This window comes from Heptranchias perlo, chromosome 15, assembly GCF_035084215.1.
Source record: "Heptranchias perlo isolate sHepPer1 chromosome 15, sHepPer1.hap1, whole genome shotgun sequence".
Taxonomy (NCBI): Eukaryota; Metazoa; Chordata; class Chondrichthyes; order Hexanchiformes; family Hexanchidae; genus Heptranchias; species Heptranchias perlo.
Window position 1 is genome coordinate 7,130,207 of NC_090339.1, and position 23,841 is coordinate 7,154,047.

General features: G+C 47.1%; 1 protein-coding gene across 1 annotated transcript in view; it reads right to left on the reverse strand.

The window, feature by feature from the left end:
• Window positions 1-249: 249 nt before the first annotated feature.
• The window catches only part of LOC137332674 (sodium- and chloride-dependent neutral and basic amino acid transporter B(0+)-like), a 53,515-nt gene continuing 29,923 nt past the window's right edge, over window positions 250-23,841 (reverse strand). The window contains exons 9-15 of the mRNA XM_067996619.1: window positions 22,590-22,818; window positions 12,679-12,804; window positions 11,686-11,804; window positions 10,185-10,284; window positions 9,302-9,411; window positions 9,024-9,194; window positions 250-425 (exon numbers count right to left, since the gene is read on the reverse strand). Coding sequence (XP_067852720.1) covers window positions 321-425; window positions 9,024-9,194; window positions 9,302-9,411; window positions 10,185-10,284; window positions 11,686-11,804; window positions 12,679-12,804; window positions 22,590-22,818 — 960 coding nt within the window. The 3' untranslated portion in view covers window positions 250-320. The remainder of the gene's footprint in view (window positions 426-9,023; window positions 9,195-9,301; window positions 9,412-10,184; window positions 10,285-11,685; window positions 11,805-12,678; window positions 12,805-22,589; window positions 22,819-23,841) is intronic.

The following is a 23,841-nucleotide window of genomic DNA, read 5'->3' on the forward strand; positions in this document are numbered from 1 at the left end:
CCCACTGAAGACCCAAGATGCAGCAACATTGATGCTCAGAGTCCTCGCTGCCAATCCCATCCCCTCCTATGTTGCTGGCCGTGTTTGGGACAGGTGGAGGCTATGCTCCCGACAGGCCACAGGGGAGACATCAATAAAAGGCCGGGAGCCGGCGTATCTGGGTCTTGGGGTACTTGCTGGCTATTCTGGAGAACTCCCACTGAAGGTAAGGTGGGAATACACCAGAAAGGCTGTGGATTTTCAGGGTCATTGTTTATAAATTGTACAGGAAGTTTTCCCTTAAACTTTCACATCTCAGTTGTAGTAAGAAGTTGCACACGCTAAGGGGCTTCTGTAGAATCAGGCCTGTTTCTGTATCTTTCCCCTCTGTGTTGTTCCAAGTATGGACCCCAATCAGGAGCTGATGTGCACGCAGTAGAAATTTTCTGTGAAAAGAAAATTTAAATATTTAATCATTTCTGCTTGATTTTTACCCACCATTAACATCCAACAAGAAAAAAACCCTGATCAGATTATCGTGCAGTTTGTTCCAACAAAGAGTTGAACTTGTGGAGGGAGTTTCAGGTGGTCCAAATATTTAAGAAGAAGAAGATATTACACTCAGGGTATTAGACTGTTAGTTTAATGACAGTTGTAAGGAAAATACTGGAAGGCGTTATAAGGGATGTGAGTTATGATCACCTGGAGAGTTTGAAAATTAATGGAGAATCCCAGAATTACTTTCGGAAATAGTTGATGTGAGAAAGTATTTCTTTTCACAGAGAGTCAGTGTCCTCAAAGCAGATCAGTGACGTGTGCAGAGAATGTGGATTCCCTGCAGTCCACCAAAAGTTCCAGAGAGAGGAGGATATTTCCCGTTCAAGGCGGTGGGTTGTCGGACAGCTGACAATAGTAGGATTTATGGGTCATTGCAATCTCATAGAGCTTTTCTTCACCGTCTAATGGGGTCAGAGAGGAATTACACAGTGTTTTACGGTTTGCCTCAAGTTTTTTTCCCTGTGTTTATTGCCTCCACAGGAGATTGTGGGACTGAGGGTGGGGGAGGGGGAGGAGATTGCGTGAGTGAGGGTGGGGGAGGGGGAGGAGAATGTGGGACTGAGGGTGGGGGAGGGGGAGGAGATTGCGTGACTGAGGGTGGGGGAGGGGAGGAGATTATGGGACTGAGGGTGGGGGAGGGGGAGGAAATTGTGTGACTGAGGGTGGGGGAGGGGGAGGAGATTGTGGGACTGAGGGTGGGGAGGGGAGGAGATTATGGGACTGAGGGTGGGGGAGGGGGAGGAGAATGTGTGACTAAGGGGTGGGGAAGGGGGAGGAGAATGAGGGACTGAGGGTGGGGGAGGGGGAGGAGATTGTGGGACTGAGGGTGGGGGAGGGGGAGGAAATTGCGTGACTGAGGGGTGGGGGAGGGGGAGGAGATTGTGTGACTGAGGGTGGGGAAGGGGGAGGAGAATGAGGGACTGAGGGTGGGGGAGGGGGAGGAGATTGTGGGAATGAAGGTGGGGGAGGGGCAGGAGATTGTGGGACTGAGGGTGGGGGAGGAGGAGGAGATTGTGGGACGGAGGGTGGGGAGGGGGAGGAGAAGGTGGGACTGAGGGTGGGGAGGGGGAGGAGATTGTGTCACTGAGGTTGGGGGAGGGGGAGGAGATTGTGTGACTGAGGGTGGGGGAGGGGGAGGAGATTGTGGGACTGAGGGTGAGGGAGGGGGAGGAGAATGTGTGACTGAGGGTGAGGGAGGGGGAGGAGAATGTGTGACTGAGGGTGGGGGAGGGGGAGGAGATTGTGGGACTGAGGGTGGGGGAGGGGGAGGAGATTGTGTGACTGAGGGTGGGGGAGGGGGAGGAGAACGTGTGACTGAGGGTGGGGGAAGGGGAGGAGATCGTGGGACTGAGGGTGGGGGAGGGGGAGGAGATTGTGGGACTAAGGGTGGGGGAAGGGGAGGAGATAGCGTAACTGAGGGTGGGGGAGGGGGAGGAGATGGCGTGACTTAGGGTGGGGGAGGGGGAGGAGATAGTGTGACTGAGGGTGGGGGAGGGGGAGGAGATAGCGTAACTGAGGTTGGGGGACGGGGAGGAGAATGTGTGACTTAGGGTGGGGGAGGGGGAGGAGATAGTGTGACTGAGGGTGGGGGAGGGGGAGGAGATTGTGTGACTGAGGGTGGGGGAGGGGGAGGAGATAGTGGGACTGAGGGTGGGGGAAGGGGAGGAGATAGTGGGACTGAGGTTGGGGGAGGGGGAGGAGATTGTGGGACTGAGGGTGGGGGAGGGGGAGGAGATTGTGGGACTGAGGGTGGGGGAGGGGGAGGAGATTGTGGGACTGAGGTTGGGGGAGGGGGAGGAGATTGTGGGACTGAGGGTGGGGGAGGGGGAGGAGATAGTGTGACTGAGGGTGGGGAGATTGTGGGACTGAGGGTGGGGGAAGGGGAGGAGATAGTGGGACTGAGGTTGGGGGAGGGGGAGGAGATTGTGGGACTGAGGTTGGGGGAGGGGGAGGAGATTGTGGGACTGAGGTTGGGGGAGGGGGAGGAGATTGTGGGACTGAGGGTGGGGGAGGGGGAGGAGATAGCGTGACTGAGGGTGGGGGAGGGAGAGGAGAATGTGTGACTGAGGGTGGAGAGGGGGAGGAGAATGTGTGACTGGGGGTGGGGGAAGGGGAGGAGATAGTGGGACTGAGGGTGGGGGAGGGGGAGGAGAATGTGTGACTAAGGGTGGGGGAAGGGGAGGAGATTGTGGGACTGAGGGTGGGGGAGGGGGAGGAGAATGTGTGACTGAGGGTGGGGGAGGGGGAGGAGATTGTGGGACTGAGGGTGGGGGAGGGGGAGGAGAATGTGTGACTGAGGGTGGGGGAAGGGGAGGAGATTGTGGGACTGAGGGTGGGGGAAGGGGAGGAGATTGTGGGACTGAGGGTGGGGGAGGGGGAGGAGAATGTGTGACTGAGGGTGGGGGAAGGGGAGGAGATTGTGGGACTGAGGGTGGAGGAGGGGGAGGAGAATGTGTGACTGAGGGTGGGGGAAGGGGAGGAAATAGTGGGACTGAGGGTGGGGGAGGGGGAGGAGAATGTGTGACTGAGGGTGGGGGAAGGGGAGGAAATAGTGGGACTGAGGGTGGGGGAGGGGGAGGAGAATGTGTGACTGAGAGTGGGGGAGGGGGAGGAGATGGTGTGACGGAGGGTGGTTAGGGGTCTGGGTCAATGGTGTACGTGGCTGCACCGTGCCTGGATGGTGTGGGCTTGATGGACCAGATGGTCTTTCCTATCCTTTCCCTATTGAAGGTTGTAAGTATGAAACCTCATCGAAAGGCACAATGGTGCACTCACTGAGCTCACTTTGTGTGGTTGTAATATTTCTGGCTAAATTGTACAATTAGAACAAGTATTAATGTTTCGACTATTAATGTTACAATAACCAGCTCTTCAGCATTCGGCACAGACTGTCATTTCCTGAAGGTAGGAATCAATATTTTATCACTGCATCCTTCGAACAGTCATTCTGTGTGTCTGTCTATCTCACTGTGCTACTCTCGTTGTCTTCATCCATTCACACACAGAAATTTATGAAATCTTTAGCGAGATTATTCCAAATCATTCCTCCAAACCTATCCGAACCACCCAATGAATATCAGGATAAATGACCATGATTTTAACATGACAGCGGGAGTTATGTCATTTAAATGATGGTAGATTGGGAACAGTTGCTGTACAAAGGGACCTGGGTGTCCTTGTACACCAGTCAATGAAAGCAAACATGCAGGTGCAGCAAACAGTTTGGAAGCAAATGGTATGTTGGCCTTCATTGCAGGAGGATTTGAGTACAGGAACAAGGATGTCTTACTGCAGTTATACAGGACCTTGGTGAGACCACACCTGGAGTATTGTTGCAGTTCTGGTCTCCTTACCTAAGAAAGGATATACTTGCCACAGAGGGAGTGCAGCGAAGGTTCACCAGACTGATTCCTGGGATGGCAGGACTGTCTTATGAGGAGAGATTGGGTCAACTTGGCCTGTATTCACTCGAGTGCAGAAGAATGAGAGGGAATCTGATTGAAACATAAAATTCTGACAGGGCTAGACAGACTGGATGCAGGGAGGATGTTTCCCCTGGCTGGGGGGTTCAGAACGAGGGGTCACAGACTCAGGATACGGGGTAGGATATTTCGAACTGAGATGAGGAGAAATTTCTTCACTCAGAGGGTGGTGAACCTGTGAAATTCTCTACCACAGAAGGCTGTGGAGGCCAATCACTGAATATATTTAAGTAGGAGCTGGATAGATTTCCAGACACAAAAGGCATCAAGGGGTATGGGGAGAGCGCGGAAATCTGTAATTGAAATAGATGATCAACCATGATCATATTGAATGTTGGAGCAGACTCGAAGGGCCGAATGGCCTACGCCTGCTCCTATTTTCTATGTAGGTCAGCGGGTGGGTAGATTTGCGAGCGGCGAACCCGGAAGCAAAGTGAACACGTTTAAATTTGCGATTGTATTTCAATTGCAGTCAATTATCTTTGCTTCAGGGTTTTGCGTCTCCAAGCTGTGCAACGGGCCTACTGCACACACGAATGACATGTTTTAGGTCCACTATTTAAAGGGTCAGTCCAGTCTAAGAATGGATTTTGAAGGAGAAATGGACTCCAGGAGAGCAAAGGCAGTGTCTGGATTTACTGATTCCTCCCTGGATGTACTACTGGCTGCGGTGAGAAGCAGGAGGATGGTAATTTATCCCAGTGATTGGAGGAAGAAGCCCAGTTCTGTCACTGAGTAGACGTTGCTGGAGGTGGCAGAAGAGGTGAGCAGCAGGAGCACGGTGCCCAGGTCTTGGGTTCAGTGCAGGAAGCGGTTTAATGAGCTAACTAGGTCAGGGAAAGTGATATATTTGCTGATTCACCCACATCCTGTGAAATGACTCCTCCCCCCCCCCCCCCCTCCACCTCCACTGTGTCTTGGCAAGTCTCCGCCATCACATCACTCCTCACACCCACTTAAGTTTCAGCATGAACTATCCTTCACTTTCTATGCACTTCCTCCCCTCCCCATTTGTGAACCCACCACTCCCACTCACCCCAATCCTGATGCAATGTGAAGAATCTGTCTGATATTCACCCTCTGATGAATCTGTTTCATTGTCAGCCTCACCCAAAGCAATGCATCCATCGGGTGAACACATCACCTTCATTCACTCACAGGTCTGAACTGTCTCCCCTCGTAGGAGAAGAAAGTGCAAAATGCAAGGGAGAGGAGCTGAACTGGAGGTGGCCCACCACAAATAGTCCAGCTGACAGATGCACAGGAGGAGGCCACGGACATCAGTCGGACGGTTGCAGGCCGATCCATTGGAGATGGAGAGTCTGGCAACCTGCAGATGGCTGGTGACAGAACGTGAACATCCTTCACACACACACGATGAATTGATTTTATCAATGATTGAACTGCCCCAGACCTCAGTATGGTCAGCGGAAAGATTGTCACTTTTCCGATGAATAATTAAGATCGGCTTCTGTTGTCTTCCAGGGCCTTCACATCTTCAAGAGGAAGGAGCCGCGATGGAAGAAAGTAATTCCTCAGAGGATCTCATTCCGACTGAGGGCGCACCGTCACATGACACACAGCCACGCACCAGCGCAGATACAGGAACTTCAGTGGGTCATGTTAGACATTTAGTTGGGTTGTCATCTGGTGAGTCACCACTCACAAGTGAGCACGAGCAGACAGTGGTGGCAGGGGCAGCTGTGGAGAGTCCGTGTCGGGGGGTGCCCTCCTCTCCAAGCTCTGCTCAGCTGGACACAGATGCTGAACCCCATTGTTGAGATTGAGAATGATCAACGTACAGCTCCACCGTTGCGAGGTACTGGAAAATGTGCGACACACACACTCTACAATAGCGGAGAGGATGGAGGAGTCCCACTCGATCGCTAGTGGATTGGTGGCACAAGTAAGTACGGGAATGGAGAGAGTGGCAGCCTAATCGAGCTTCAAGCATGGTTCTCAGATGAGTCCATTCAGGCCGTGACAACAGCCGTGCGGACTCTGGATGCCAACATGTCTGCCACCTTAAACAGGCAAACACTCAAAGCGCTCCCACCTCTCACCTGTTGCCCCCCCCACGCCCCCACCCCCGTCAACCAGTGCCCAACATGCTGCCTTCTCTCCTGATGGTCGAGTCTGCCCCTGCACAGGTGCAGGTGGAGCAGTCTTTGTCGGGGCCCTCTCAGGCTCTAAAACCCAGAGGTTGTAGTCTGAGAGCATCTCATCAGTCAGGGCAGGGATCTGAGCAACCTGCCACTACCTCTGCTGAAGCCACAGGGGATGCACCACGCAGAAGGGCTAGGAAGAGGAAGGCTACGGTTTTGTAATCACCAAGGGTATGCACAAGGGTGTCTGACTAAATGTCATGTTTTTCATTAATATTTGTTTCTTGTTAAATGCGCATTGTTCTAATTCTCACCATCACTGCCACGTCTTGCCCATTCTCGTGAATTGGCCCTTTCATGTGCCTCATCATGAATAACATGAACTCCAAGACTTTATGCCACCCATTGGGCACGTGTGCAATGGGTGTATGCGTAGTTGAAGGACTGTTTTGTGCAAAGGTTGGGGTGGGGGTGGGGGAGGGTGAGGGGGGTCAATGGTTGTTCCAAGAGGCCTGAGTATTTCAAAGTCTTCAATTTGCAGATCTCATTATGAGAACCTGTTGGAGACGAGGGAATCCCTGGAATCATGGGCAGCAATGTGCGCTGCTGCTCTGGCAATGGGTTACCCATCTTAATATTCCTCATCTTTTTCAATGTTGCCTCCAGATGAGGATGCTTGATGAGTGCATTCAACCTCCTCCACCTGTAACTTTCCCTACTGCGCTATGTTGTGCAGGACGAAGCACACAGCGATTATTCTGCATTCCTATGACTTGCTCAATGACAGACGTGTTTGATGCATATTACTGACACCCGGAAATCCCACCGGCACTTAAAGCCGATATTTAAAGGGCCAATTTAGGCATTTAAACCACTTAAAGCGATTCACTTTTTGTGTATTGAGTTACACAAACCACTTTAACTTCTCCTGACCGAGTCTCCCGTCGCCTCTGAAACACACTGTGGAAACAGAGGTGAGTTAGAGCCGGCCCTCATTTGGACCTTTAAATCAGTGGTCGACGCATTTCAACAAAAGGTGAGTTTTTGCAGCAGAGCAGTCAGTTCTCTCAGGCAAACCTTTGGCTGGGAGTTCTCTGTGTTCAGACTGAGATTTCTTTGTTCAGACTGAGAATTCTTGTGTTCAGACAAATTTACCTACATTTTGGATCCACTCAAACTGACAAGATCAGGATGGGGGGCACAATGGATCAATTCCACAGTACATCTGAGGAGGAGGCACATCACCATCCGTGGCAGGTACGGCCTGTAGTTCGAGGATCTGCAGGCTCAGAGTGAATCAGCAGGTGGCCGCAGACATCGGCAGCATCCTTCATGCAGAGCTGCTCCCGGCTGGGCCTGGTGGCCACGCATTCCCGTCGAAGTTAAAGTCACCACTGCCCACAATTACTTCGCCTCCGGATCCTTCCAGGCTGTCACCAGTGACATCACCAGGATCTCTCAGTCATCTGTCCTTAAGTGTCATCGACAGGTCACGCGTGGCTTGTTTGCCAGGCATCCGACTACATCAAATTCCCCCGCGATGACATCAGCCAGACTGAGAGGGCAATGGGTTTCCACTCTCTGGCTGGCTTCCCACAGGTGCGGGGCACAATTGATTGCACACATGAAGCAATCCGAGGACCTCCACATGAGCCAGGAGTGTTCATAAACCAAAGGGATATCACTCCATCAATGCACAGCTGGTTTGCGACCACCGGAGGAGGTTTCTGCAGGTGTGCGCCAGATTCCCTGGCAGCTGCCATGATTCCTTCATTTTGCATGAGTCCCACATCCCGGCCCTCTTCCACACACAAGACAGACTTAAGGGCTGGCACCATGGAGACGAAGGGGTACCCCCTGCTGACATGGCTCATGCCATCTCTGAGAAACCCCACCAACAAGGTACAGCAGCAGTACAATGACAGTCACATCACCACCAGGTCCATCATTGAACAAGACATAGGAATGCTGAAGATGAGATTCAGGTGCCTGGATCGATCAGGGGGAGCCCTTCAGTACTCACCAGTGAGGGTATACTGAATAATAGTTATGTGTTGTGTCCCGCACAACATCGTTCACCAGAGAGGTTTACAGGTGGAGGAGTTCGAATGAGCTCATGAAACATCTTCATTGGCCGGTAACATTGAAGAAGACGATGAGGAAGAGGAGGAGGAAGGTGGACAACCCATCGCCAGTGCAGCGGTGCACATGGCTGCACGTCATGCCAGGGATTCACACATATCTATCAGGTTCTCATAGTGAGATCTGCAAACTGAAGACACTGAACGACTCAGACCGCCTGGAACAACCATCACCAACACCAGCAACTCCCCCTCCCCCGCCCCTATTTGCACAAAACAGTCCTTCAACCACAGAGACACTGATTGTAAATGCACCCAATGGGTGGCATCAAGTCTTGGCGTTCATGATGAAGCACATGAAAGGACACTTTCACAAAAGGGACTCAAGAATGGGCAAGACGTGGCAGTGGTGGTGCATGTGTGTGTGTGTGTGTGTGTGTGTGTGAGAATGTGTGCGTGTGCGAGAGCGCGGGAGAGCATTGGCAGACGCTTTCCAAGATTGTACCTAATGCCATTGTTTGGACTGAGTTGAAGGGACATCTATCTGTGGCTGTGATATACCTGAACTGGGCACGTTTGGTGCTTACACTGGAGCCTAGGTTTTCTGACTGACATTATTTAAATTCTGTCATGTGTCGATTTTAAAAATTGATTGACAGATTAAAAGATTGTCAGAATCCCTGGAGAAAGTGCGTAAATGTATGAAAGTGGTTGTTTACGCCCTTTTTCTAGCTTTCCGTTGATCTTCCACTGAAGGTACTGTGAGATTTGGAAGACCTGTTTCTTCCTCTTTAAAAGATATCCAGGTATTTCCTTACCTGGCACAAGGTGGAGCCCTCAGCTTGGGCAATTTTCACAATGGCGACAATGGGGATCCACATAATAGGGAAGATTATCATACACCAGCCAAGCGCTGTTGCCCAGACAGGGTACTCAACAGGTCCATATGTTGGTGGGGCAAATGTTGCCAAGGACCAGATTAAGATTGTCTGTATGAAATGATTACACAAAACAAGATCAGAAACAGAATGAGATAAACGATCTGCAGCTTGATTATTTTCAGTTTAAATCACTAAAAGATGTAACATCTCCTTACTGCCAGCAAGCACGGAGTGATAAAAAACCAACACGCTCTCCACCACAGCCAGAAGAGACAATTCTTTCCCCCAATCATCATCTCAATGTCCTTGATGAATCTGTTGATCCCTGTGAACAACAAAAAAGCAGCTTGTTTACTGTAGAAGTTCACCTCGTAATTGGTGTCACTAATGAACATGTTTAATCAGATAAGGGATCACTCAGGATTACAAACAGGATGAGTAAATTGTCTCCTGTCATCAACCGGATCCCCCAGGAAGGTAAAATATTTGTACAAAATCCTGGAGAACAGGTTCTCACTCTTGGAAAGGCTCCTGTATCAAATCTGTGCTGAGATGGACAGGCCCCCTTCTATCAGAATGGGGGAGGGCGGACTACCAAAGGAGTCCTCTGATCTGAGTTAAAGAATAGCAAGTGGATCCCAGGAGATCAGAAGAAACATCACAAACTCACTGAAGCAGAACTTGCTCTGTTGTTCCACCTGCCTTGATAGTTGGGAGAAACTGGTAACTGATTGTGTCAAGTGGCAAATAGCTGTTCAACTTGGGGTGAAGCTGTTTGGACAACATCCCCATCAGCAATTAGCAGGAAAATGGCTGCAGCAAAATTTACCCCAACAACAACCAGCTATAACCCAGCAAGAACAAGGGGATCACGGGTGAATGATGCAGAAAGCACTGCCTGTCTCATATTGGCCTCTGGAACTAAATGGGAAATGATCTTTGACAACTAAGGGGAGCAGTTGAATTCCCATCATCATTGAAGATGAAGGACTATCAACATCACATCACCCTATTCATTTGTTTTGCTTCTTCTGAAGATCCACACAAATACTTTAAAATTAATTATTTCATTTTCAGTGCTTTCCCTGTTGTACTTACCATAGATCCAGCTTAGACCGATGAGTTCCAGTAGAGCTGCTGCAATGAGGCCCCATCCATTACAGAAATGATCAATTAAATTTATCCAGTAAATCCCAGCCTAAAATTAAAGGGAAAATTAGAAAATGTGATGCATGAGAAAAGCACAACACTCGAATATTCAAAATAAGAGATTACTGGGACATGAAAAATGAATGTTTTGCTCAACTGGAAACCAGTCAATCCTAACTTGATTATGTTGTCATATTCCTATCCCTCTACAGTTAAAAACACCTCACAAATAATCAGAAACTCCCTGGTAGCTTGTAAATTCTGGAATATTTACATAACCGGTAACTGATCCATCTCTGGCATCTTATCCAGCATCTCGGAATTGGCCCAGATAAATTTCATTGTATAGTTACCATGGTTACGTGGGTAAATGCAGCAGCCATTTTAAAAGATCACAACATAATTAGAGATAAGGAAGGCCATTCGGCCCATCTGAATTTCATCCATCCAGCGAGATGCTAAAATCCCATTGCCGTATCTGATTGATTCTTTAATGATATCAGGGTTTCCTGCATCCACTGCTGTATCTGGGTGTTTATTCCACATGCAGTTCACACTTTGGGGTAGATTGTGACTTTGTGCAATATTGTAAAACGGGTGATAGCGAATCAGGGTCCAGTTTTACATCTCTTCTGCTGTTAATGGAAGCCGACCGTTTGGGCAGTTAAAACTTCCCAAGTTACTTGTCCGTCCTGGATCTGCTGAGAGCAGACAAGTTTGTATTTTAACCTGCTCTCCTGGGCAGGTGGCAAGGACACCCGCCCAAAGCTGGTGGGGTCCTTTTTAACATATCGATGTTGGGTCCCGATAACGCCATTGGCCTGAGCAGGAAATGGCAGCAAGTTTCCCGCCAAACTAACCCAGCGAAGGATCAGGATCCACAAGGAAATCTTCGGCCTCCCCTGCCGTGGTCTCACCTCATCAATCATTGGGACCCCACGAGACAGCCCGGCAGCCGACCCCGCGCACTTACCTGTACGGCAGATGGAATCCTTGCTGCCTGCATTTGTGCAGCGTCCTGCAGACTTCCTGCCTAGAACAGGTGGAAAGTCGGCCTGTGGTGTTTAAAGGAGGTTCATGAGTTAAAAGACCCCGAGCTGCTTTATGCTTGAACGGGTGGATTTTGAACGGACATCAAAACTCACCTGCCAAAAAATGGTCCCCAGCTAAAATCAGGGCCAAGATTCCAAACAATATCCTGTGATTGAAAACAAACACCACTTAAATCTGATTCACTGGGTGATAACAAAGATGAGTTTCATCTCTTTAACCAGGCTCTGTATTTAGTATCAGCAGATGGGGAAGGGTCAGTCAGTCCCGCACCATCACTGCACAATGTTAAATAAACAAGCTCCTTCTTTATTGCTTATTCCTGTGAAATTCCTGACTTCACAGGGATATAACCAGCACGACATGTGGAAATGTAGCAAACTATTCAAGGGCAGCATACCTGTGTTACAGATACAAGGCCGAGGAAACAAAATAACAAGCAAATGCCAATTGTCAGATGAAGGCGTTTTGATCGTAGAAACTTCGGAAACTGGTCCAGCAGGGTTGTTACAACTGTTTCTGATGAAAAAATTTTTTAAATCAGATCAGTAATTAATTAATAATTTACACAGTTACCTCCCGACCCAGTTGCCCCTCTTCCTCACTTAGCATCGCAGCAGCCTGATCATCAAACACACTTCGCCAGCCGATCTGCCTCTGCAGCTTATCCGCTTCATGGAAATGAGGCACGAGGCCCAATATCGAGGATATAACCCTGCATCCATCGCACACCCAATGGCCCAAATTTCTATGCACATGAGGCCACTCTCTGACGTGGTCAAACTGTCAGCACTTTACAAGATTATCAGCAGAATATCACCACAAGGCTTGCTCGAACTAAAAGAAAAAAAAGAAAGTACTTGCATTTATTTAGCACCTTTCACAACCTCTGGATGTCCCAAAGCACTTTCAGCCAATGAAGTACTTTTTGAATGTGGTCATTGTTTTAAAAGAGGTGGCTGCAGAGATAGTGGATGCATTGGTTGTGATCTACCAGAATTCCATAGATTCTAGAACGGTCCCAGTGGATTGGAAGGCAAAAAATGTTACACCGCTATTCAAGAAAGGAGGGAGAGAGAACTACAGGCGCGTTAGCCTGACATCAGTAGTAGGGAAAATGCTGGAATCTATTATTAAGGAGGCAATAATAGAGCACTTCGAAAATCATAATATGATGAGGCAGAGTCAACATGGTTTTATGAAAGGGAAATCATGTTTGACAAGAGCAGAAGATTAACACACAAACACATTCAGCATTCATCCACTTACATCAACAGTAATTTCTCACCTTATATCGTAAATAGTCCTTTATATCATCATAAATAATCCTTTATATAACTTCCTTTCATAAAAGTGGCTAGGGATAGGTTAAATGAAGTAATGTCACACTTACCTAAACCTGCAAACAGAGTGTCAAGTCCCAGAGTGATCAACATGAAGAAAAATAAAATGGACCATAAAGGTGCCCACGGCAACTGTGCAAGAGCCTCTGGGTAGGCAATAAAAGCCAAACCGAACCCTAAACAGTGGATACAATTGATACGGTGAATTAATGGTGCTTAAAATAGACAGAGTGTAAACTGTTGTTATTTATTTAGAATCCAGATTATCAAAATGTATCCTATCTTGCTCAGTACTTGTGTATTCAGTCGGAGATTTTGGGCTCGATTTTCGGACCTCCGAGACGGCGGGTTCATGGCGGGCAGGGCTCCGAAAATCCGGGATTCCCGGGGCGGGTTCGAAGCCCGGCTCCAACCCGCCCACTTCCGGGTTCCCCAGTGACGCAATTAGATGCGCGCGCAGCCCCCGCATGCGGGACTCCCGCCGGCAATTAAAGCCAGCGGGATCCACTTAAACCAATTAATTAGATAGTTCAGGTCATTTGCAGACCTGATTTGTAGGATATTTTAAGAGGGGTGGGATTTTCAACTCAACTGAGCGTGTTTCCCGTACTGGGTGAAACACTCCCAGTTCAAATGGACGTGTTGCAGCCACAAGCCTGTGGCAGCTGCAAAGGTCCATTTGACAGGTGTGGGGGGGACCCTCACTCATTGCAGGAGGCCACTCTGTCACTTGGGACAAAGTTTGGCCTCCACCATCTTCCTCCTAACAATAAAATTCATAAACTTGCAACCTCAACCCCGGTGTGCAGACACATGTACCTACCTTGCGGACCCCCTCAAACTCACACCATCAGGATGGGGAGCACCATAGCTGCATTCATCGCTTCATCCGAGGACGAGCAACATCACCAGCCTCGCCAGGCATGCCGTCCACCTCCGCCACGTGGAGCTCCACAACACAGTGCTGCGCCACAGGCACCTGCACAAAATAGTCGTGCAACTACACATACACTCACTGTCGGGTGACCCAATGGGTGGCATCAAGTGTGGGTGTTCATGGTGAACCTCATGAAAGGGACTTATTACACAAGCCAGTCAAGAACGGCCAAGGCATGGCAATAGTGGTGACAATAATAATATTTAATATGCCATTAACAAAAATCAAATATAAATAAAAAACATGACAAACCATCAAACACCCTTGTGCATCCCCTTTGCGCTCACAAAACCTTCGCCTTACACTTATGAGTACTCCTATGTGGTGCATCCCCTGTGGCTGCAGCAGAGGTAGTGGCATGATGCTCTTGTTCATGCCCTGGCCAATTAGATGCCTTGGGCCTACACTCTCTGGGTTTCGGTGCCTGTGAGGGCCCCTCCAAAGACTGCTCCACCTGCACCTGTGCAGGGGCAGACTCGGCCACCTGGAGAGGAGGCAACATTGCGGGTACTGGTTGAGAGGGGGGCAATGGGTGAGATGTGGGGGCGCTTTGAGTGGCGTCCCCACTTCCACGTCCCCTTTCGCCATTATCCCTCTCCTGGGCCAGGCCCACATCACTCCTACCACCCTGCTGGACGACAGTTTGGAGGACATGTGTGAAGCCTTGCAAGGCCAGTGCCAGAGTATCAGCCTGCCTGTTTAAGGCTGCAGAAAGTTGCTCACCCTGAGTCCGAAGGGCCATTGTCAGGGCTTCAGTGGACTCATTGGTGAACCGTGCTTGAAGTTCGATGGAGGCTAGCCTTCCCTCCAACAGACATTCCCATGGTTACCCACGACACTATCTCAGAGATGCCCTCACTTCCCTGTGACAGTACCTCAGAGATTCCCTCCTGTACCTGTGCCACCAGTTCACTCATGCAGGAGTTGGACTCCTGCACCCTCTGCGGGATTGTGGAGAGTGCGCGTGGCACTTGTTCCAGCACCTCGCAAATATGCTGCTGCCCCTCGATCATTTTCCTTTTCATGGATGGCCCCCAGGGTTCAGCATCTGTGTCCAGCTGAGCAGAGCCTGGAGAAGAGTGCTCCCACCGACGCGGACTCTCCACAGCTGCCCCTGCCACCAGTGTCTGTTCGTGCTCACATGTATGTGGTGACTCACCATGTGCGACCCCAACTAAGTGAGGAGAGGACCCACCAAGGTGTGTGTATCTGCGCTGGTAGATGGCTCACTCAGATATGACGGTGCCCCCTCAGAAGCTGGCTGGTCCTCTAAGGAATCGCCCTCCGTTGCCATGGCGGTCGCTGAAGTCCCTGTAAGAGAAATGAAGGCAATATTAAGCATGATGACAGATGTTGAGGTGCTGAAGATGGCAAGGCATGTTAACATCATTTGCTATTGTGAGTGCTGAATTTAAAGTTCTGTCACCAGCCGTTTGTCGGGTGGCAGTCTCGGCGTCCCCGACAGACAGGCACTCGAGGGTGCGGCTCAGTTCCAGAACCTCCAGCTCCATGTCTGTGAGGACGACCTGATGTTGCGGCCCCCCTCCGGTCTTCACCCTCTCCCGTGCATTCTGGGCTCTCTTCTCCTATAAGGGGAGAAAGTAGAGAGGTGTGAGTGAGGGATGGTGACGTCGCCAACCGCTGAATGCATTGGTTTGAGTGAGGCTGACCGTGAAAGAGATGCATCAGAGGGTGAGTATGAGACAGAGACATGACATTGTATAAGGATTGGGTTGAGTGGTAGTGGTGGGATGTGTACTGGGGAGGTGAGGAAGTGCAGGTAAGTTGAGGATGAGGTTTGAGTGGGTGTGAGGAGTGATGTGATAGAGTAGTGTTGGCAGTGCAGAAGTAATTGAGGGGTGGGGGCGGTGATGTGGAAGGTGGAATGTAGGAGAATCAATAAGTGTACTCACTTTGGCTGACCTACTTAGGTCATTGAAGCGCTTCCTGCACTGGATCCAGGTGCGGGAGACGTTGCTGCTGTTGGTGACCTCCTCTACCACCTCGAGCCAGGCCTTCTTGGTGGCAGAGACAGGCCACTTCCTCCTGTCCACCGGGTAGAAAACATCCCTCCTCCTCCTCACGCCATCCAGAAGGACCTGGAGTGAGGCATCAGTAAATCGGGGAGCAGCCTTTCCCCTGCGCTGCTCCATTCTATAATTTTGGTTCTTTGCTGCAGGAGCAGCATTGGAGGACTGCCCCTTTAAGTAGGGCTCCTCCAGCTGACAGCCTGTGATGCGGGTGCGCAGTCCGCCCGCTGCGCAAGTTTCCGACGGGAAACCCAGAAGCCACGGTAAGTGCCTTCAATTTAGCCACGATCACGTGGGGAACGGACGGATTCTACTGGGCGGGTTACCCACGCGCCCAATCGCCACCCCCGCCCCCCCCACACACCGCTGCCATCCCATCTCCCTGGTAATATCGGGGCCATGATCTGGACCATATTGCAGAGACCCTCCTGATCTATCAAGGCAGAAAAAGACCATGCTGATTCTCTCAATGACCAGTCTGGTTCTGTGTATTGTTTGTAAGATTCTCGGCTGCTGTACTGGACACTCATAGAGGGGTAATTACTCATGGCAGCAACGGTTATGGCTTGTCACCCATGAGCCATCTGTTCACTTGACTGTCTTCCTTGAAGAACTCAAGGAGGGCAGAATTCCTGAGGTCACAGAAATGTCCAGTAAATAGGAACATAGGAACAGCAGTAGGCCATTTCGCCCCAGGAGCCTGTTCTGCCATTGAATGAGATCATGAATGATCTGTATCCTAACTCCTTTTACCCGCCTTGGCTCTATATCCCTTAATACCCTTGGCGAGCAAAAATCTATCAATCTCAGATTGAAAATTATTAATTGAGCTAGCACCTACTGCTTTTTGTGGGAGAGAGTTCCACACTTCTACCACCTTTTTGTGAAGAATTGTTTCCTCATCTCCTGAATGGCCTGGCTCTGATTTTAAGGTTATGACCCCTTGTCCTAGATTCCCCCAAAAGCAGAAAAAGTTTCTCTCCATCTACCCTATTAATTCTGTTAAAAATCCTAAAAGCCTCAATCAAACCATCTCTTAACCTTCTAGTTTATGTAATCTCGCCTCATAATTTAACCCTTGGAGTCCTGGTAACATCCTGGTGAATCTGCGCTGCACTCATTCCAAGGCCATTATAGTCTTTCAAAGGTGCAGAGGCCAGAAATAATACGCCAGATGTGGTCTAACCTGAGCTTTATATAGCGATAGCAAAACTTCCTCCATTATATTCTAGCCCTCTAGATATAAAGGCTAACATTCCTTTAGCTGATTTGATTTTTTTTTGGAATCTGACCACTACATTTTAGCGATCTGTGTACATGGACCCCCACTTTGCCTAATTTTTTACCATTTAAAAAATACTCAGATCTATCCTTTCTTGATCCAAAATGGATGACCTCACATTTACCTGCATTGAAATCCATCTGCCACATTTTAGCCCACTCGCTTAATCTATTAATATCGCTTTGTAATGTTATGCTCCCATCTACATTACTTACTATGCCACCTATCTTTGTTCCGTCAGCAGACTTGGATATATGGCTCACTATTGTGTTATCTAAGTTATTAATAATTATAGTGAATAGTTGAGGTCCCAGCACAGGTTATTGTGAGACATCACTAATTACTTCCTTCCAATTCAAGTACATATCCATTATCCCTATTCTCTGTCTTCTACCGCCTAATCAGTCTCCTAACCAGCTTAATAATTTGCCTTCAATTCCATGAGCTTTAATTTTAGCTATCAGTCTCTTATGTGGAACCTTATTGAATGCCTTCTGGAAGTCCATATAAACCACATCCATAAGCATTGCCCTATCTATGACTTTAGTTATTTCCTCAAAAAATTCAATTAGGTTCATTTGACATGGCCTACACTTTACAAATCCATGTTGGCTCTCTCTAATCAGTAAGTGCTCAATCACATTGTCTTTAATTATAGATGCCAATAACTTCCCCACAACAGATGTTAGATGAACAATCCTTTAATTTCTTGGTTTCTCTTCCTTATCGTTCTTAAATAATGGAGTTACATTTACAATTTTCCAATCTAAAGGGACAATTCCTGAATCAGGAGAGCTTTGAAAGATTATGCCTAAAGCAGCTGCAATTTTCTCACCTACTTTCTTTAAAACCCTGAGATGGAAACCATCATCATGTTCTAGGGATTTGTCAGTTTTTAGTGCCATTATTTTTTCTAATACTGTTTTCTTGCTTACTTTAACTTTAGTGAGTTCCAGTCCTTGATTTATCATTAATTTCCCTGGAATGTCAGGTGTATTATCCTCTTCTTCTACTATAAAGACTGACACAAAGTAATTATTCAACAAGTCTGCCATTTCCTTATTTTCATTTACAATATTACCTGCATCTGTTTTTAAAGAGCCCACATTACCTTTGACTACCCTTTTTCTTCCAAAATAATTATAAGAACTTTGTGTAAATCTTGATATCCCTCACAAGTTTCTTTTCGTATTCCCTTCCTGTAGCTCTTACTATCTTTTTTGTCTTCCTTTGCTATTCCTGATATCTCTCCCCTTCCCCTGGATCTACACCATTCTTTGCACTTTTATATGATCTTTCCTTTAGTTTTATAGAATTATAGCAAGTTACGGCAAAGAAGGAGGCCCATCGTGTCTGTGCCAGCCGAAAAGGAGCTATCCAGCTTAATCCCACTTTCCAGCACTTGGTCCGTAGCCCTGTAGGTTACGACACTTCAAGTGCACATCCAAGTACTTTCCTAATTTCCTTTTTAATTTCACCCCTGCACTTTCTATACTCCACTAGGCTTTCTGTAGTATTGAGCTCTTGGTGTCTGACATATGCTTCCCTTTTTTGCCCCTCGTCATCCAGAGGGCTCTTGATTTCGCAGTCCCACCCTTTATCTTTGTGGGAACATGGTTACTCTGAACCCCTTGAATCTCCCCCTTGAATGCCTCCCACTGCTCTGACACTGATTTACCTTCAAAGAGCTGTTTTCAGTCCACTTTTGCTAAATTGCTTAGTAAAATTGGCCTTTCCCCAATTTAGAACGTTTACTCCTGTTCTATCTTTGTCCTTTTCCATAACTATTCTAAATCTAACTGAATTATGATCACTGCCACCAAAATACTCTCCCACTAATACTCCTTCCATCTGCCCAGCTTCATTTCCTAAAACTAAATGAAGAACTGCCCCCCTCTTGTTGGGCTTGCTATGTACTGGCTAAAAAAGTTCTCCTGAATGCAATTTAAGAATTCTGCGCCCTCTGTACCTTTCACACTGATTGTATCCCAGTTAATATTAGGGTCGTTGAAATCACCTACTATTACTGCCCTATTGTTTTTGCACTTCTTAGAAATTTGTCCATATATTTGCTCTTCTATCTCCCTCTGACTGTTTGGGGGTCTATTGTACACTCCTAGCAATGTGATTGCTCCTTTTTTGATCTTTAGCTCAACCCATATGGCCTCATTTGATGATCCTTCTAACATATTGTCCCTCCTCACAGCTGTAATTGTTTCTTTAACCAATATTGCCACCGCCCCCCCTCCTTTTTTATCCCCCTCTCTATCTCGTCTGAAAACCCTGTAATCGGGACCATTGAGCTGCCATTCCTGTTTAAACCATGTTTCAGTAATAGCTAAGATATTGTACTTCCATGTGTCTACCTGTGCCCTTAGCTCATCTGCCATATTCACTATACTCCTTGCAATTTTATGTTATCTCTCACCTCTTTTGTCGACCATGGCTGTTTTGGTAAGTAGAGCTCTTTTCCCTTTGGGGTATATACTGGTCCTGTATTAAGCTAAATTCATTTTTGAACACCTCCCACTGTTAATCTGTAGTTTTACCCGATAACAGTTTTGACCAGTTTGCTGTCGTTGGTCTCTGTCTTATCCTGTTAAAGTTTACCTCACAAAAATCTAAAATTTTAGTCACTGTGTTACATTTCTCCTTTTCAAACTTAATGCTGAATTTAATCATATTATGATCGCTGTTAGACAAATGTTCCCTTACTGTTAGATTATTAACTAAGTCTGGCTCGTTACTCATTACTAAATCTAGTATGACCTGCCCTCTTGTTGGTTCTAGAACATATTGCTCCAGAAAATGATGTTGAATGCACTCAAGAAATTCACCACTTTTTAATTTAAAGCCCTATCTACTGCCCTAGTTATTTGATTCACCAGAACACTGGTTCCAGACCGGTTTAGGTGGAGCCCGTCCCTACGGAATAGTTCCCTCTTTCCCAGTACTAGTGCCAGTGCCCCTTGAATCAAAACCCCTGCCTCCTACACCACTCTTTGAGCCACACATTTAACTTTCTGATCTGTTTGACCCATGCCAATTTGTGCGTGACTAGTAATCCAGAGATTATTACCTTTGAGATTCTGCTTATTAATTTGGACCCTAGCTCCTCAAACTCACTCAGCAGAACCTGATTCTTAGTTCTACCTATGTCATTGGTTCCTACGTGGACCATGACAACTGGATCCTCCCACTCATGCTCCAAGATCTTTTCCAGCTGTGAGAAGATATCCCTAAACTTAGCACTGGGCAGGCAACACAGCCTTCGGGACTCCTGGTCTTGGCTGCAAAGAACAGTATCTATCCCCCTGACTACACTATCCCCTACCACTACCACATTCCTTTTTACTCCATCCACTTGAATGGCCTTCTGTACCACTGTATTGTGGTCAGTTTGCCCGTCCTCCCTGCTGTCTTTGTTCTCATTCATACAGGTCGCAATACCTGCTGGACATTCTAATATAATTTTAAGCCAAGCCATCTACAGGCATAACTGGTACTACACACGATGATATCACCCACCTGCTATTTTTAATATTTAACTAGTGGATCTCCCATTTCATTGCTCACCCGAGTATCTTCTCTATATCTATTTGTGTCTGTGATCCTCATGTTGCTGTTTTTTTTCTCCATTTCTCTGCCTTTCAGTTATCTTCTGCTTCAGACCTGCAACAGCAGCTAGATTTGGTACTTTACAAACCCCGCAGGGCCAGGCCAACTGGGAATTGTTCAACTCACTTGGAGCCAACACATAATTTACTGCCAGTGATTTACATAATGTAGATATAGAACCTGTTCTGTGGCTAATTGAATATCTCACATTTAAGGGCAAAGGTTGAACAAACAAGTCTGTTAATCTCCAGACATTCCAGCTCATTATTCAGCTCCAATCCCTGTCCAGTATAATCCAACCATCGTTTACTGATGTGGTACTTTAGGGCCTGAATATCACTTTCCACCAGAATTACTGGTGCGATTATTGTGTCTGTACAATGGAACAATTGTGTGTAATGTCATACTGAACAGATGATTGATTTCAGAGAGATGGTTAAAGCTGTGTGATCCTGGTTGATATTTTTACCAGTTCTGGTTATTCCTGTTTATAAATTACATTCAGTAGGTCAGTTAGTGCTGTGGTTACATTGTTTACACTTCAGAAAGTTTATGTTAAACTACTTCCAGTTCTAAACAACTGGATCCCTGTTTTGCCAACAGAGTGGAAAGCCTGAGATTGTTCAGACAGGACAGTTTTATCTCACAGTTTAGAAACATTTTAACAGAATTATTGGCCCAGAAATTGCTTAGAAAAGAATGGTGAGCTCAACAGCGTTCACCGTTATTAGTGGAGAAATCGAGGAGCAAATTCCAGGGTTCGCACATGTGCAGTGAAAGGGGAAATCCGGAACTTGCTCCTCCTGTTCGCCGGCGATATGACAGTTTCAAATTAAAGGGATATCGCCGGCTGGAATCAGTGGAATCAATGGACCAGTGCTAACTTGCTCATCTGTCCAGCTGGAAAGTAACTAATATCGCCACAAAACAGATACGCTTAAAAATATCAGGTCTAAACTAAGTTTTAACAGCGCAATAAGTCTTAATGACTGCCAAACAACTAAAAATTAACTTTTAAAAATGTGGAATCTCATTACTCATTTTAATATGTTTGGTCATTAAATTTTTTTTTTTAAAACTAAAAAATTTAATCTTTTTTTACTTTTCCCTTCTGTTTCTTTTATTCGATTATTTCTCACCTCTTTTTTGTGCGGTCTATAACTGTTTTTACAAATGAGTTTAATGTTGCACCTTTCACTTCCTGGATTTTACGTTCCAGCTTGCAGAAACCATTTGTAGCGTATCAAAAATGCTGCAATATGATTGGTCGTGGGGAGCGATCGATCCTCTCGCTTCTCCCATGGGTCTTAGCTTCACTGGATCTAACACTGGGCTCTTCTCCACTTCCTATTAGAGGAAATGCACCCAGTAAAGACATGTAAGTACACCCAGGAAGTTAGTGGGTTAATATAAATCTATGGATTGGCGAGCACTGTTGGTTCACTGCTCCGAGAAATTTCTGGGCCGATATAATATCAGGGCAGAGTTTCCGCGTTGGGCACATTCGTGAAATTGTGTCCAAAATGTGCCTGAAGTTGAACTGGTTAGGTTACAGTTCAAGTTTCCGATTAAATGAATTTGCATAATCACAAACGTAAAATCTTCCATGAGCCAGCTTAATCAGGCGGGGTAAAAGAACACAATCGTTTATTTTGTTTTTTTCCATTAAAAAATACTCACTGATGTATTTAAGAGTGGTAACCTGGTGCCGTTTGATTAGTACAGCTGAAGGTGGGTTTATCACAATAGATAAGCATTTTTAATAAGTGTCCAGTCTTCCACCTGTGAGTAACCTGATTTAAAATTGCTGAAAATGACATTTAAAAACTATACTGAACCATTCACTAGTTTCATTGGTGTACACTAGTCAGTTTCTGAGTAAATTCAATATTTTTGATGTGTAAAAACTTTTAAAACTTGCCAACTAGTGCCTGTGCACCTAAGAAAATGAGCACAATTAGAAGAGCCTTCCCTAACCAGTCCAATTTAAATATAAAATTCCTCGCTCTTTTGCGCTCATTCGGCTGATTGCGCTGGAATCTGGGCGCAAAACTAACGGAAACTCTACCCCAATAGGTTTGACTCTGCAGGTACCTGATTGTGCAACCTCTGAAACAGGCTTGTCTTGTACATGAGCCACGTGTCCAAGGATGGAGAAGATGGCAAATCCAGCAAACAGACTCGTAGCACAATTAACAACACAGACAATGATGGTATCTCTGTAGCAATTGTTGTGGAATTTGTTGTAGGATGACAGTGTTATTAAGTTTCCAGAACCCACTGAGACAGAAAAGAAAATTTGTGTTGCAGCATCTTTCCAGACCTGATAAATAAAAGGTAGAATTAATCAGCAGTGAGAGATTTTACTTGACCTCTTTCAACTGTGGCAGAAAAAACAACATTAACCATGAGGAACATGGGGTAGATTAGTCCCACTGCTCAATGGTGAACTGACTGAATGAAGGTCCCTCTGGTCAATAGTGTCTCCCTTAAATAATAGAGCCATCATTCTGCCTTCCTGTCTACCACTTGCTCCCAAATTCCCTCCAGGAGCTTCAGTACTTTCCCCTGTCAGCCATGTTTTCCAGTCAGTGATTTGATTCTTTACTTGCAGCATGTACTCTCACCCAGGGCTCAATTTTGTTGGGAAATTGCGGGTGCATTGGGGCTGGGGGCTCCAAAAATCGGGGAAATCCCGTTCGGGTTCAGAACTCTGCTCCAAGCCGCAAAATTCCGGGTTCCCCACTGACGCGTTTGGGTGCACGCGCCCCCCTCCCTAATGCGGAAGTCCCACCAGCAATTAAAGCCGGCGGGATGATACTTGTCACAGTTGTTTCGATAGTTTAAGTACTTGAGGTACTTAATTTTCTCCACCTTGAGGCAGGGGTACGATTTTGAAGCATTCCTCAGCATGTTTCCCATGCTGTGGAAAACAATCCCTGTTTCAACAGATGTGTTTCAGCCAGCAGCCAGTGGGAGATGCAAATGCTTAATTGACAGATGGGGAGAAAAGGTCACTTATTGCAGCAGGACACTCAGTTATTTCAGGCAAAGTTTTAGCTGTGAGATCTTTGTGTTTTCACTGAAAATTCTTACTTTCTACTCAAAATTATTCTGTTCACACATATTTAACTACTTTGTGGACCTCCACAAACTCCCAGCGTCAGGATTGCGGGGGGGGGGGGGGGGCGGCGCCATGGTTGCATTCACCACTGCATTCAAGGACGAGCAACATCGCCAGCCTCGCCAGGCACGGCGTCCATCTCCGCCATGTGGAGCTCCACAACACAGCGCTGCGTCACAGGTACCTGCACAAGAACACAGAGGGCAACAACAGAGAGGAGGG